The sequence below is a fragment of the Peromyscus californicus genome, unplaced genomic scaffold (assembly GCF_007827085.1).
Source record: "Peromyscus californicus insignis strain IS unplaced genomic scaffold, ASM782708v3 Scaffold_15__1_contigs__length_86483966, whole genome shotgun sequence".
Classification (NCBI taxonomy): domain Eukaryota; kingdom Metazoa; phylum Chordata; class Mammalia; order Rodentia; family Cricetidae; genus Peromyscus; species Peromyscus californicus.
The window spans coordinates 50,025,165-50,041,347 of record NW_026294447.1 but is presented as its reverse complement, the minus strand read 5'-3'; the positions used below and the strand labels follow the sequence as shown (position 1 = coordinate 50,041,347).

General features: G+C 40.5%; 1 protein-coding gene across 1 annotated transcript in view; it reads left to right on the top strand.

Moving 5' to 3' along the window:
* LOC128110505 (cation channel sperm-associated auxiliary subunit beta-like) overlaps nucleotides 1–15,175 on the top strand; it is a 158,679-nt gene extending 143,504 nt beyond the window's left edge. The window contains exons 24-27 of the mRNA XM_052738200.1: nucleotides 11,029–11,164; nucleotides 13,949–14,049; nucleotides 14,623–14,697; nucleotides 14,984–15,175. Coding sequence (XP_052594160.1) covers nucleotides 11,029–11,164; nucleotides 13,949–14,049; nucleotides 14,623–14,697; nucleotides 14,984–15,175 — 504 coding nt within the window. The remainder of the gene's footprint in view (nucleotides 1–11,028; nucleotides 11,165–13,948; nucleotides 14,050–14,622; nucleotides 14,698–14,983) is intronic.
* The last annotated feature ends 1,008 nt before the right edge of the window (nucleotides 15,176–16,183 follow it).

Here is a 16,183-nt window from a genome sequence, read left to right as displayed (position 1 = left end):
GTCTTTTAGCTTTCCTGGGTTTTTTATTTTTCCATATAAAGTTAAGTATTGTTCTTTCCAAGTCTGTGAAGAATTGTGTTGGGATTTTGATGGGAATTGCATTGAATCTGTAGATTGCTTTTGTTAAGATTGCCATTTTTACTATGTTAATCCTACCTATCCATGAGCATGGGAGATCTTTCCATTTTCTCATATCTTCTTCAATTTCTTTCTTCAGAGACTTAAAGTTCTTATCATACAGGTCCTTTACTTATTTAGTTAAGTGTTATCTCAAGGTATTTTATATTATTTGTGGCTATTGTAAAGGGTGATGTTTCTCTGATTTTTTTTCTCAGCCCATTTATCATTTGTATCTAGGAGGGCTACTGATTTTTTTTTTAGTTAATCTTGTATCCTGCCACATTACTGAAGGAGTTTATTAGCTATAGGAGTTTCCTGGTAGAATTTTGGGGGTCACTTATATATACTATCATATTGTCCGCAAATAGAGAAAGTTTGACTTCTTCCGTTCCAACTTGTATCCCTTTGATCTCCTTTTGTTGTCTTATTGCTCTAGCTAAAACTTCAAGTACTATATAGAACAAATATTGGGAGAGTGGACAGCCTTGTCTTGCTCCTGATTTTAGTGGAATTCTCTCCATTTAATTTGATGTTGGCTTTTGGCTTGCTGTAAATTGCCTTTATTATGTTTAGGTATGTTCCTTGTATTCCTGATCTCTCTAGAACCTTTATCATGAAGCGGTGTTGTATTTTGTCAAAGGCTTTTTCAACATCTAATGAGATAATCATGTGGTTTTTCTTTCAGTTTGTTTATATGGTGTATTACATTGACAAATTTTCATATGTTGAACCATCCTTGCATCCCTAGGATGAAGACTACTCGGTCATGGATAATTTTTTTTGATGTGTTCTTGGATTCAGTTAGCCAGTATTTTATTGAGTATTTTTGCATCAATGTTCATGAGGGAGATTGGTCTATAATTCTCTTTCTTTGTTGCATCTTTGTATGGTTTGGGTATCAGGGTAACTGTAGCCTCATAAAAAGAGTTTGGTAATGTTCCTTCTGTTTCTATTGTGTGGAACAATTTGAAGAGTATTGGTATTAGCTTTTTCTTTTTGTTTTTTGTTTTTTTTAGTCTGGTAGAATTCTGTGCTGAAGCCATCTGGTCTTGGACTTTTTTTTTTTTTTGTCATGAGACATTTAATGACTGTTTCCATTTCCTTAGGGGTTTTATTGGTCTATTTAAATAGTTTACCTGGTCTTGATTTAACTTTGGTATGTGGTACCTATCAAGAAAATTGTCCATTTCTTTTAGATTTTCTAATTTTGTGAAGTACAGATGTTTGAAGTATGACCTAATGATTCTCTGGATTTCCTTGTTGTTTGTTGTTATGTCTCCCTTTTCATTTCTGATTTTATTAATTTGGATTCTCTCTCTCTCTCTCTCTCTCTCTCTCTCTCTCTCTCTCTCTCTCTCTGCCTTTGGCTTAATTTGGATAAGGGCTAGTCTGTCTTGTTGATTTTCTCAAAGATCCAACTCTTTGTTTCATTGTTTCTTTGTATTGTTCTTTGTTTCTATTTTATTGATTCTGACCCTCAATTTGATTATTTCCTGCCATCTATTTCTCCTAGGTAAGTTTGCTTCTTTTTCTTCTAGATCTTTTAGGTGTGCTGTTAAGTCACTAGTGTGAGATTTCTCTATCTTCTTTATGTTTACATTTAGTGCTATGAATTTTCCTGTTAGCACTGTTTTCAGAGTGGCCCATAAGTTTGGGTATGTTGTACATTCAATTTCATTGAATTCTAGGAAATATTTAATTTCTTTCTTTGCTTCTTCCTTGACCCATTGGTGATTCAGTTGAGCATTATTCAGTTTCCATGAGATTATAAGCTTTCTGTAATTTTTGTTATTGTTGAAATCTAACTTTAAGCCATGGTGGTCTGATAAGATACCAGAGGTTATTCCAATTTTTTTTTAATCTCTTGATATTTGCCTTGTGACCAAGCATGTGGTCAATTTTAGAGAAGGTTCCATGGCGTGCTGAGAAGGTATATTGTTTTTGTTAGGGTGGAATATTCCATAGATATCTATTAAATCCATTTGAGTCATAATGTCTGTTAGTTCCCTTATTATTATGTGATGAGGGGACTTTTTTTGGATCCAGTCTATTTGGTGTTCTGTAAGGTTCTTGTGTCTTTATAGACATTTCCTTCTTCAGATTGGGAAAGTTTTCTTCTATGATTTTGTTGAATATATTTTCTGTATCTTTGAGTTGGTATTATTCTCCTTCTTCTATCCCTATTATTCGTAGGTTTAGTCTTTTCATGGTGTCTCAAATTTCCTGGAAATTTTGTGTTATGACTTTGCTGGCTTTAGTGTTTTCTTTGACAGACGAATCTATTTCCTCTATCATATCTCTCTTGCATTCTGTTGGTTATGCTTGCATCTGTAGTTCCTGTTTGTTTACTCAGATTTTCCACTTCAGCATTCCCTCAGTTTGTGTCATCTTTATTGTCTTGATTTCAGTTTTCAAATCTTGAACTTTCCCCTCACCTGTTTAATTGCTTTCTCTTGGCTTTCTTTAAGAGATTTACTGATTTCTTCCAATTTTTTGTTTGACTTTTCCTCGATTTCTTTAAGGGAATTAATTTTGCATGTCCTCTTTAAAGACCTCTATTATCTTCTTAAAGTAATTTTTAAGGTCAATTTCTTCTGTTTCTTCTGCATTGGGATGTCCAGGTCTTTCTGAAGTACATTCAGATGGAGCCATATTGGTCTTTATGTTGTTGACTGCATTTTTGCACTGACATCTACCCATCTCTTTCTCCACTTAGTGCAAGCAGTGTCTGTGTCTGAGGCAGCCTCTCTTGGTCTGATCAATACTCTTGGTCCAGTAGGAGCTCTTGGTCTAGTTGGGACTCTTGGTCTAATCGGTGCTCTTTGTCTCAGGGAGAAGCTCTTAGTCCATTTGGTACTGGTGTGCTCTGTCTCAGGGAGTAGCTACAGTATCAGAGGGTGGGTGAGTTTGGGAGGGGTGGGGCTTGTGGGTTGCAGGGTCTGGTGGGGGATGGTGGTAGTCCAACCTGTTTGTAAGAGGTCTGCCAACAGGCCTGAAACTGGAACTGCAATAGGTGATGGTGTGGGGGGCACAGGGTTGGGCCTCTGGGCCCAACTTAGACAAAAACTCACCTTTTAGTCCAGTTGGCGCTGGCAGGCTCTGTCTCAGGGAACAGTCGCAGTCTAGGAGGGTGAGTGGGTTTGAGAGGGGTGTGGTTTGTGGGTTATTGGGTCTGGTGGGGCATAGTGGTAGTCCAACCTGTCTGCAGGAGGTCTGCTGACTTGGCCTTGAATTCTTTTTTTTTTTAAGATTTATTTATTTATTATGTATATAGTGTTTTGTCTGCATGTATCCCTGCCTGCCAGAAGAGGGCATCAGATCTCATTACAGATGGTGGTGAGCCACCATTCAGTTGTTGGGAATTGAATTTAGGACCTCTGGAAGAGCAGCCAGTGCTCTTAATCCCTGAGCCATCTCTCCAGCCCTGACCTTGAATTCTTAATCATCTTCTACAACCTCCTAAATCAAGAAAGAATAATCTACCTACTATACATTTCTTCAAGCCTTCCCTATAATTTATCTCTTTGTATTTGAGTTACAGAGAAAGCAGACTGAAAACGATTCTGAGTTGTTTTTTTTTTATTTAGTATTGGAAACTTTTGGGGTCCATCCTCTAGACAGTTTCCTCCCCAGGGTTCCAGAAGAGACGCTGATGTAACACAAATCTTAAAAGTCTTATAATAAAAAACCTGGAGCCACATATTAGGGTGAAAGCTGAAAGATCAGGGGAAAAGCGAGGAAATGTCACGAAACATGACAGAATCCACTAACAAGAGTTTTATTAAGATAAGAGAGACAGACAAGTGCTCAGGCCTGCAGAAGAGACACATATGTGGAGAAGAAGAAGGAAGCTGGGAATATGGCACCGGCTTATAAAGGCTGGGTGGTGCACGCGTACACAGGTTGATGTGGCTACTCCACGTATGCACGTAGATCACATGGTTGTGTTGCGCACTCTTATGCAACCATGCAAAGCCACGGAGTCCTGGTCATTGGAGACGCCTTGGCCCAGAAATGGCTATTTTGACCCGGAACTTGCTAGGCGGAAGTGTCTAGGTCTGGTGGACATGCCCAAACGGGGGGGGGGGGGGGGGGGTGTTCTGTGTTGAATCTATCAACTAGAACAAGCCACAGCCAACCTCACCTTACCAACTCCTCAGCTGAACCTGTTTCCTCAGACTGCAAGCCTCTGAGTCCTCACCCCAAATGGATCTCAGCTGAACTGCTACTTAGTTCCTGTCTCCTCACTCCTTATATACCATTTTCCACCCAGCCATGTCACTTCCTGGGATTAAAGGCATGTGTGCTTCCCAAGCAAAGGCGTGAGATCTCAATTGCTGGGATTAAAGGCTTGTGCCACCACTGCCTGGCTCTGTTCCCAGTGTGGCCTTGAACTCACAGAGATCCAGATGGATCTCAGCATCCCACGTGATAGGATTAAGGGTATGTGCCACCATTGTCTGACCTCTATGTCTAATCTAGTGGCTGGCTCTGTCCTCTGATCCCCAGATAAGTTTATTAGGGTACACAATATATTGGGGTACACAACATATCACCACATGCTACCAATGGCGCAAATAATCTGAGAGAATGAATCTAAGTATACCAAGCTCTTTCATCTGTCCACTTTATTCCTGAGATTAAATTCTATTCATCCACCCACTTTATTCCTCTGAGATTAAATTCTATCTACACAGCTTCCATTCTGTACTCACACTTAGCTCCTCTCTGTCCCTTTTCCTCCTGTCCTATCCTAGTTCTAACTAAGCTCTTTTTGCCTCATCCTCATCTTCATCTTCATTTCTCTCCATCTTGGTTCCTTCCCCTTCCTCTCCTGGAACTGGTCTACCACCTTGCAAGCAGTAACTCTCACAACACAATGCAAGGCTTCCAAGGTTCCCACAAGAACAGTGAGTCAGCTTCATCTGCAACCCAAAAGGGGAGAGAATAAAGGAGGTGGGGTCAAAATAAGGCCTGGAATAAGTCAGAAAGGGACTTTATGTGCTAAAAATATATTCTTATAAGTGGTTAGGTGAAACGTTATAAGTTTATCATAAATGTGCTCCAACTTACAGGTGGTTAGGTAAGAGAGTCTGTGAGTCACTAAAATAAAACTGCCTCTATTTTTCTATGTCACTGTTTTTGTTTGTTTGTTTGTTTGTTTCCTGGCAGGGCAGGGTAACTCTGCTCTGGGCTAGGAAACCAGACCCATAGTTTCACTGCCCCTGTTATGCAAAAAACCCTTTTGTTCTGAGTCAATTGCCAGAAGGTCTGAGCTTAATTTGCACAAGAAACAAAGCTATGTACCTAAAGTCTGCATGGCCTAGGAGATAGGCAATGTCTCAGTAAGGGTGTTTACCTTAATTCAGGAGATCAGCAGTTGGTCTGAAAAGCTTATTCTGTCTTCCATTTGGCTTTGGATGCTTGAGAGGTATTTCAGATAAAATACAGTTAGAAGTTCTTGGGGAAGTTATGAGAGCACACATGAAATTCATAGCAGGAAACAGCCGATATAGTAAAAGCCAAATAATATCAAATACTCCTTTAGATTTGGCTTTTCCTCTCAAAGAATTCCTTGTTTCTTCCAGGTATAGCTTTACCATATTCTGCTGAATTCTTACTACATTCCTGAGGCTTGTAGCAATTTAATTTTTTTTTTTCATTTATTTTACATACCAACTACGATTTCCCCTCCCTCCTCTCCTCCCATTCTCTCCCCCACCTCCCATCTAACCCCTTCCCCATCCACTCCTCCTCCATCTCCATTCAGAAAGGGGCAGGCCTACCATGAGAGTTAACAAAGCATGGCACATCAAGTTGAGGCAGGACCAAGCTCCTCCCCCTGCCTCAAGGCTGGCAAGGTAATCCTGCACAGGGAATAGGTTCCCAAAAGGCAGCTCAAACACTAGGGACAGACCCTGATCTCATTGATAGCAGTCTTACAAACAGACCAAGCTACACAACTGTCACACACATGCAGAGGCCTAGGTTGGTCCCATGCAGGCTCCCTAACTGTTGGTCTAGAGTTCATGAGCTCTCACAAGTTCAGGTCAGCTGTCTCTGTGGGTTCCCTTGTCATGACTTTGACCCACCTGGCTGGTACAATCCCTCTTCCCTTGTGCTTGGTCCAGTGCTTGTGATCTGCATCTGATACCATCAGTTACGAAATGAACGCTCTCTGATGACAATTAGGGTAGTCACCAATCTGATGACAGTAGATGGCTAGTTCAGGCACCATCTCCACTATTGTTAGGGGTCTTAGCTGGGATCATCCTGTGGATTCCTCGGAGTTCCCTGGCACCAAGTTTCTCTCTAACTCCAAAATGCCCCCCTATCAAGATGTCTCTTTCAGTACTCTCCCCCTCCATCCTACCCCCAACATGCCCCCTGCACATAGCCCACCCAACCTGCTCCCTCAAGTTCCCATCCTCCCATCCCTGCCTCCCCACCCTCACCCCTGGTTTACCCTGAGGAGCTCTTCTATTTCCCCTTCCCAGGAAAATCCATGCATCCCTATTTGGGACCTCCTTGTTATCTAGGCTGTCTGGGGCTGTGAATTGTAGACTGGTTATCATTTGCTTTACATATAATATCCACTTATGAGTAAGAACATACCATATTTGTCTTTCTGGGTCTGGGTTACTTCACTCAAAATGATTTTTTTCTAGTTCCATCCATTTGTCTGCAAATTTCTTGAGGTCATTGTTTTTTACAGCTGAGTAATACTCCATATACATTCTTTGGGGAACCCATACTGTTAACAAGCACCAAAGCTCAGTTTGAATGCTGAATCCAGAGCCTGAGTTACCAAGTATGTGTGAGAGATAGTGACAAGCAGAGACATAGGGTAAGGTAGGGAGACAGGCAAGACTTAGTTGATTGAAGGCCTTATAGGATATGATTTAGCCAAAAATAGGTCAAGTTTCTCCATAATAATCACTGTGTAAAAGGAAAAGAAAAAGTTAGGAGTTTCAACACACATGATAACACACACCTGTAGTCTCAGCACCTGGGAAGCTGAGATGGGAGATTGAAGCCTACATAGGCTACCTAGTGAGCTACAGTCCAGCCTAGACTACATTGCAAGACTCTATCTTAAAAGACATCATCTCCTGTAGGATATGGGGGAATGAGAACATAAGGGAATGGGAGGTTCAAGCTGGAACAGGGACAGAGTGGAAGAGCAAGGAAAGAGATACCATGATAGAGGGAGACATCAAGGGAACAGGGAGAAACAGGATGCTAGGAAAGTTCCCAGGAATCCACAAGGATGACCCCAGCTTAGACTACTAGCAACAGGGGAGAAGGTGCTTGAACTTGCCTACTCCAGTAATCAGATTGGTGAATTTCCTAACTGTCACCATAGAGCCTCCATCTAGTAACTGATGGAAGCAGATTCAAAAATCCACAGACAAGCACCAGGCCAAGCTCCAGGAGTCCAGTCAAAGAGAGAGAAGAGGGATTCTATGAGCAAGGGGCATCAACACCATGATAGGGAAATGTACAGAGACAACCAAACTAGCAGGAACTCATGAACTGTGGACCAATAGCTGTGGAGCCTCCATGGAACTGGACTAGGGCCTCTGCATAGGCGAGATAGTAGTTTAGCTTCACCTGCTTAAGGGGTCCCTGGCAGTGGGATCAGGATCAATCCCTACTGCATGAGCAGGCTCATTGGAGCCCACTGCCTATGGTGGGACACATTGTACAACCTTGGTGCAGGGAGAGGGGCTTGAACCTAGCTCAGCTGAATGTACCAGTCTCTACTGACTTCCCTACAGGAGTCCTTGCCTTGGAGGAGGTGGAAATGGGGGATGGGTTGAGGGGGAAAGCCTGGGGGGCAGGAGGAAGGAGGAGAGGAGCACCTGTGGTTCGTATGTAAAATGAACAGAAAATTTCTAAATAAAATAAAAAAAACCTGACCTCCCCGCCAAAAAATTGTTTAGGGGATTTCTAGATGAGATGACAGATTAGAAAATACCTCTGTGTGGCCTGGTTAAGGGGAAGAGTCAGCAAGAGAAATACTAGACTCCATTTCCTAAGAAGTTATCAAAAGTTATGAAAATTCACAAAGCACACCTACCAAGAAAAAGATGAGTGAGAGACACAATGTAAAGAAGCCAAGTCACATGCAGTTCCAACTATGGCTTCGTGGCAGGGAGGAGGGGACAGAACTCTCATCTAAAAGTGGTATTGGAAATTGAACCCTCAAGTGACAGCTGATCAAATCCAGTCATTGGTGATTGATGCCTGTACACTCAGCTCTAGTGAAATGGAAACAGGAGGATCAAGAGTTCAAGGCCAGCCTTGGCTACATAGCAAGTTCAAGACTAGCCTTGTCTATATAAGACTGTATGCATCTTTAAAGAGGGTGAGGAAGACTGAGATTTAGCTCAATGGCAGAGTGCCTGTTTAACATGTACAAAGTCTTGGGTTTCTTGGTACATGCCTTTAATCTCTGCACTTGGGAGGCAGAGGCAGGCATTTTTCTGAGAGTCTGAGGCCAGTGTGGTCTATGTAACAAGTTCCAGGTCATCTAGAACTACATAGTAAGACCCTATCTCAAATAAATGAATATAATGGGGGATGGTCTAGAAGGTGGCTAAGTCAATAAACTTTTCCTTGCAAGCACCCATTTAAAAAAATCCTAGGCATGAGGGCACTCACCTGGCAAGACAGACACAGGAGGATCCCAGAGCCTTGCTGGCCAGCTAGGCTAACCAAATCACTGAGGCCCAGGTTCAATCAGAGACCCTTCCTCCAAAAATAATATGGGCAGTGTTTGTGGATAACACTAGACATTGACTCCTGCCATCCACACAGAGACACCTGCACACAAGTGCACAAATACACAAACACATATGCATATGAACACACAAAGATGTTTTGTTTGAGATAAGCTTTCACAAGATAAGCAATTCTGGTTTATTAAACCAATAATAAGCTTTCTGAGGAAAAAAAAGTCCTATTTATAGTATCTGAAGAAACAAAGAAGGGGGAGGGATGGAAGAAAGAAGGGAGGGAGGGAGAAAGAAGGAAGGAAGGAAGGAAACTTAACCTAAAAAGTAAAAGAGCTCCTAATTAAAAACTTATAAGACAATGAAGACTGAAACTGAAGAAGACACCAGAAGATGGAAGTGTCTCCCATGCTCATGAACTGATGTAATTCATGTTGTGAAATGGCTCTTACCCAAAGCAGTCTACAAATTCAATGCAGTCCCCATCAGAATCTAGTGACGTTCTTTACAGAAGTAGGAAACAATCCAAAAATCCATAGGTAAGCTCAAACACTCTCAAATAAAAACGGACACCTTAAGAATAAAGAGCAGCAATGAAGAGACCATAATGCCTCATCTCAGTTTATATTAAAATCAGTACTGATGAGGTAGCTCAGTGGACAGGGGCATCTGTTGCTTTTGTCACCATGGCTGACAAGCTGAGTTCAGTCTGTGGGATCCACCTGGTAGAAAGAAAGATTTACTTCTCCAAGTTACCCTCTGACCTTCACATGCATTCTATGACACTTGAGCACTTGGGCACTTGCACACACATGCATACACACACAATTAATAATAATAATAGTAATCAATTAATTTAACTTAGTGTAATTGTTAAGAACCGTGTGATCCAAATATACCACACCTGGATAGACACCCAAAGAACTTAGTCACTATACCACCAGAGATGTATGCACATACATGTCTATTACTGCAATACTCAAAATAACTAAGAAATGAAAACATTGACACATGGATAAACAATATGTTGTGCTATGGAATGTGTTTCTGAATGCTGTGAATATGTGTTGCTCCTATTGGCTAATAAATAAAGCTGTTTTGGCCTATGGCAAGGCAGCTTAGAGGCAGGTGGGAAATCCAAGGAGAGAGACAGGAAGACAAAGATGGAATGGGGGACACGCTAGCCAGCCACCCAAGGAGCAAGATGCCAGCAGACCAGTAAAGCCACAGAACACATGGCAAAATATAGATTAGTAGAAATGGGTTAATTTAAGATATAAGACCTACTAGCAATTAATTAATATTAAGCCTCTGAGTAATTACTTTATAAGTGGCTGTGGAACCGCAGACCAGGCAGGACCGGAGAAACCTTCCAGCTACAATGTTGTACAAGTGTATTTTTCAGTTATAAAGAAACATTAAATCATGACATTTGCAGGAAGATGGCTAGTACTGGAAATCATTATGTTAAGTAAGGTAAGTCCCGCTTAGAAGAGAAGTGCTATGTTTTTCCTCATACAAAGACTCCACACTTAAATTTATATTGGGGGAGTAGAAAGTAGAAAACAGACCACACAAGAGGAGGAAGAGATCTTAAATGGGGTGTTTAAGAGAATTTATGTGACCTAAAAGCAGAGGAGAAGTCAGGTGGTGGAGGCACACACCTTTAATCCTAGCGCTCTAGAGGCAGAGAGAGGTGGATATCTGTGAGTTTGAGGCCAGTCTGGTCTACAGAATGAGTTCCAGGACAGCCAAGGCTACACAGACAAACCTTGTCTGGAAAAATAAAGAAAAAGCAGAAGAGAAGTCTGTCTGGAGAGAAGAAGGGGACCTGAAGAGGAGTGAAAAAAAAAAAAACACCTAAAGTATAATGACTTTATTTCTTCCATGATAAATATATATATGGAAAATTCCATAATGACAACTATCATTTTTTATACTAACTTTATAAACATTGTTTCTAAAAGTTGTGAATCTCATTACCATGTTTGCTGCCTTGGAATGTATGGATTGTGTTGTGATAGACTGTTTTCATGTGAAAGACAGAGACCCTAAGAAGCACTACTCTTAGAATAGCCAAGATTCCGTGAAAATGTCATTCATTTTTTGACCAGGAATAATAGTATTGAGTTCTCCCGACTCATATGCATTCATGGAATTTGTATTTTAGGTTCATCGTTTCAAGTTTCCAGTCACACAATACCCAGTTGCTTTGGAAATTTTCACTGAAAACGAAAAATTCGCCGTGGAACCTCCATATTTGGTTACCATGACCGAAGTTAATAAGAGGCAAAACTGGCAACTAAGTATGGTTTTCTGTCGCCTATGCTTATCTCACAAGTCATTATATCATTAGTGCGTTTTTAAATGAGTGGATTGCAAAGCCTGTTCACAGGGAAAATAGCCAGGAGTTTTGTGGAAAAGGATTTGAATCATTGGCATGTTGACATTTACCTCTGTCATCTCCTTTTATGTTCTCATCACTTCCAGTATCCTGGATTCAGTGGTATCAGGGCAGATTTTTTTATTTGAACTGCAGGACTGAAGAGATTACTCAGTGTTTAAAAGAGTATAATGCTCTTTCAGAGGACCCATGTCAAGCAGATCACATAACTGTAACTCCAGCTCCAGGGCACCCTATGCCTAGTGTCAGCAGGGGCCTGTACATCCCAACATACAAACATAATTACAAATAAATCTCTAGGATGGGAGAGATAGCTCAGTGATTAAGAGCACTGGCTGTGCTTCCAGAGGACCTAGGTTCAATTCCCAGCACCCACATGGCAGCTCACAACTGTCTGTAACACCAGTTCCAGGGGATCTGAAGCCTTCAGACCAATGCACATAAAATAAAATTAAATAAATTTTAAAAAATAAATAAATCTCTAACAAATAATTTGTAGCACAAAATGAATCTGAAAGTCCTGTTGTGAATTAGTAGCAACAATGATGAGGTTTGTGCTGTGTACCAGTTGAGTGTCTTTATTATTCACTACAACAACAGTTAACTAAATGTTCTAGGTATTGCCAGATATTCTGTAAAATGTGTTTCTAATTACATAAGTGAAGTTTGGTGACTATGGTTTTTAGCTGAATGTGGTACTATGCAGTGGTAATCACTGCACCTGGTAGGTAGAGGCAGGAGTTCAAGGACAGTTTCAGTTCTATAGGGAGATGGGACCAGCCTGGGGTACATGAGACAGTGTCCCAAAAAGAGGAAAGAAAAGAAAGAAAGTTTGGCTTTTATGGTAAAGAGCTGAAAAGAGACAGACATATTTTACACTACAAAAGGACATTTACTTAAATTCTGTTTTACCTCAAAATACAACATTTAGTTATATATTTTGTGCTTATTCATGTGTGAATATTTTCAGATAGATAGATAGATAGATAGATAGATAGATAGATAGATAGACAGATAGACAGGCACACAGACAGACAGATATGTAAGGGCTGGGCCTGTAGCTCAGTGGTAGAATGCTTGCCTAAGATAGATAAATAGACAGATAGATAGACAGGCACACAGACAGACAGATATGTAAGGGCTGGGCCTGTAGCTCAGTGGTAGAATGCTTGCCTAGAATGTTGGCAGCCTTTGGTTCAATCCCCATTGTTGTCCCACAGTAAGACAGGGAGGTGGCAGATAGGTCTGGTGAAGTGGGTAGATGAAGTTAATTGGAGTTTTGATTAGTCATCACTGTATCACTGAGTTTGCAGACATTTGGTAGTCAGTGAGTCTTACTCTGATAGATTTCATTTTTATTCTTTTTCTCTTTTCCCCAGCCTCATCATGGTTTCCCATCCCTCCTCTCCTCTCAGTCGCTCCTCACATGATCACCTCTTCCCCACCATCCACTCTTTCTCCATTCTCTTCAGAAAAGTTTGTCTGCAAATTTAATACCTTCTTGAAGTGAAAACTCCAGGAAAGAAAGTAAAGCTCCCATATTCCATGATTAATATTTACAGTTTCTGTGGTATCCTGGTGGCTCTTACCAGGTTTGGAGCATTGACTTTTAAATTTGGAAGCATTTTACAAGCTGACTCTGAAACTATTAAGTTAGTCATGGTGAGAATATTCCCAATGGAAATTAGCTAAGGAGACAGTCAGGGCTTCAGTTATTCACGTTAGCTCCTCTCAACATTATACCACGAGGATTTATAATACCTACATCCGTTCACCTGTTTAGAAAGAATGACAAGGTAGGTGTGAAGAGCTGCTTACTTCTCCTGGAGAACCCTTAAGCAATCCTATGGTGCAACTTCACCGCCATCTTAGGAAAATCATTTGCCTACCACTATGAAAAACACAAAGCATGACATGTCAGGATTGGTTTCTCATGAGTCAGAGGCTAGAAGGAACTCAGGGTGCAGCTAGGTAGTCAGGCACTCTCTCCTTCTTGAGGAGGGCATTGAAGCAATGGGAGGCAGTCAGTCTAATCTCCTTGAAGAGAAGTGAGGATGAAGTTTGGTGGTAGAGTGCTTATCTAGTGTGAACAAGGCACTTGGGTTCAATCCCAAATACCAGAATTTTTAATTTCATTTTTATGAATATGGATGTTTTGCTATATGTCTGTGCATCACTTGCATGCTTGGTACACTCAGAGGCCAGAAGAGGCCATCTAGAACTGGAGTCACAGATGATTGTGAGTTGCTACATGACTGCTGGGAATCAAACCCAGGTCCTCTACAAGAGTAGCCCATGCTCTTAACCACTCAACCATCTCTCCAGCCTCTAAGTACCAGATACTTTTTAAAAATGAAAATAGGAAATTCTCCCTTGAGCCCATACCCACACTTGGGTGTATCTTATTTTCTGTAAATCTTTGAGATGTTCATGTCCATGCTCTGGGTTATATATTTTTCTGAGTGTCTCCTTTTCTCTCTTAGCCCTTCTGCTTAAGCCTATATTAAAGTATCTTTAGGAAAAACCTAACTCTAAATGTGCTTACAAAGTCAGTCAAAACTAAGAGCATGAGTCACCTTAGCAACATTACACAACAGAACCTTTCATTGTATCTTACTGTACATAAAAACTTTCAGGCAAAATATGAAAATGTAAGTGTGTTTTAAATGTATTTCATATATTTCAGAACACAATATGCCAGAAAACGTTAAGAAAATGAAGGATTACTTAGAGCCACTGCTTAACACTCCAGTGTATAATCCTTTAGGTCTCAACCTAAGTATAAGGGTGAGTTGACAGTTTTTCATTTTTACCATGTAGAGTTTAAAGTTAAGCATGTATGCTAAAGTAAGAATTAATGTTTAGGTGCTGGTGATCGGTGGGAATAACAGGTTTAGATATATAGAAAATGTTTCTTTTTTCTTTATTCCCTTGTTGTCTTATTTCTAAAAGAATCTGAATGTTGAACAAAACATCAGTTTACTGTTTTCTAAGAGATAGGCCAGATCAATTGGCTTAAAGGAAGCAGAAAAGTTGTTTCCAAAAGTTGGGGTCAGAGGGATACCTAAAGCACAGGTAAATGTGAAAAACAGTGAAAATGCAGAGATATGTTAAAACCACAGATATGAAGGCTAGCTCAAAGTGTTTGTGAAAGCCAAATTGTTTTATGTTTTAGTTTCATTCTGAAAATAAAACTATGTCATTGAGTTCCTGTTTTAATTCCTCTTCATTTTATATGTGATGTTCATGTCAGAATCCTTGACACTCCTTATAAATGATATCTATGAATGTGGCTCCCATGGATATTTTTGTTTAAAGGAACACACACATTGATAATGACCATCTGTGTTTGTTCCACAGGGCTCTGAGCTGTTTCACTTCAAGGTGTCTGTGGTCCCTGGGGTCAGCTTTTGTAACTTAGAAGAAGAATTTCAGGTACAGTAAATGCATAAAGTATGGCATGAGATGATGACTGGGAAAATGACACAGCACTTGTCAATCCAAGTTATGGATAAGGATGAAAACACGGGTAGAATTTGTGTGCCAAGTACGGCTTGGCCAGGCTGTGGCCAAGAATAAGAGTGTGGGTGGTAGAGGATGCTTAATGTCCACAGAATTCTGGGTGGAATTCTTCTGTGTGGTTAATTGTGGGATTATGCAATGACCAGTGTTTTGAATTACCACATCCAGAAAATGTAACCACTTTGCTTTTTCTTTTCAGATTTATGTCGATGAAGTACCGTTGCCTTTTCCAGGACATACACTAATTGCTGTTGCAACATCCGTAGTGCTAGGGGGATTAATTTTTGTATCATTTATATTCCGACTGCGTAACATCCACCCATTGAGAGCATTCCAGAGATATGTTAGAGGAAATACTGCAAACCCATCAACTATGAGTATCAGCTCATAAGGGAAAGTCTGGATAGTGAACAAATGATAATATCTCTATTTCCTAGTTCTATTAAACATGTCCATACAATATATTTATATTTTAAAAATGCACATTAGGCACAATGCTATAGAGTTATTATACTATTATAATTCTAGTTGCTGTTAGTCAGTAATTCCAATTTCCATTTTCTTATTTTTAATACATAGAAAATTACTTTAGCACTTGCGTGGTTTTGTTTTATTTTTTTAGATGGTTTTGGAAAATATAAAATGATAACCAATTCTCTGTGGAATGGGTTTTCTGCATTATTCAGCTCATATGGTCCAGAGTTCATTTTGTAGGGCCAGGTTCTAGATAGAATAGTGTTACAATGAGGGTACCATTACACCGTGGGAGTCAGACATGGAGAGACTAATCAGTGGATATGTTTTCAGAGCCTTGAAGGAAATAAAAAAGAAGAAGTCATTTCGGTTTCTTAAAGAAGGCCAAACGGTTTGTGGTATCTAATAAGAGGGGACGATGACTCCATCATGGAGTACTCGAAGAATATAGTGGTTGAGCCGGGTGTTGGGTTCAAACATGCAGCGTACAGAACTCCAAAGGATATGCTTCCGTGTGCTTCTGATGAACTTGTCCCCAGGATCCAGAAAGTGATGGCTACACCTAGGTATCAGACCTGGCACACATGGCAGAGGTTTGTGAGGGAGGACAGTGCTATGGGTTCATTTGGGCATGGAGGAGGAACAGGGTGAACTACTCAGAAATGGCCATCCCCTCAGGGACTGTAAAGTTTAAGGTCAGGAGCATTCCCTTGTTTTATAATCACCTCTTACTAAGAAAAATAAGATTACCATGAATGAGAAGAGATCTCAGAGTCCCAAGTGTCATGGGCACTTAGTAGGAAGAAAAGCTTAAGGAGTCTTGTTGCTGGAATGATGGCTCAGTGGCTTAGAGCACTTGTTGCTCTTGCAGAGGGTGTGGGTTGAATTTCAGCACCCGCATGGCAGCTCACAACCATCTGATTCT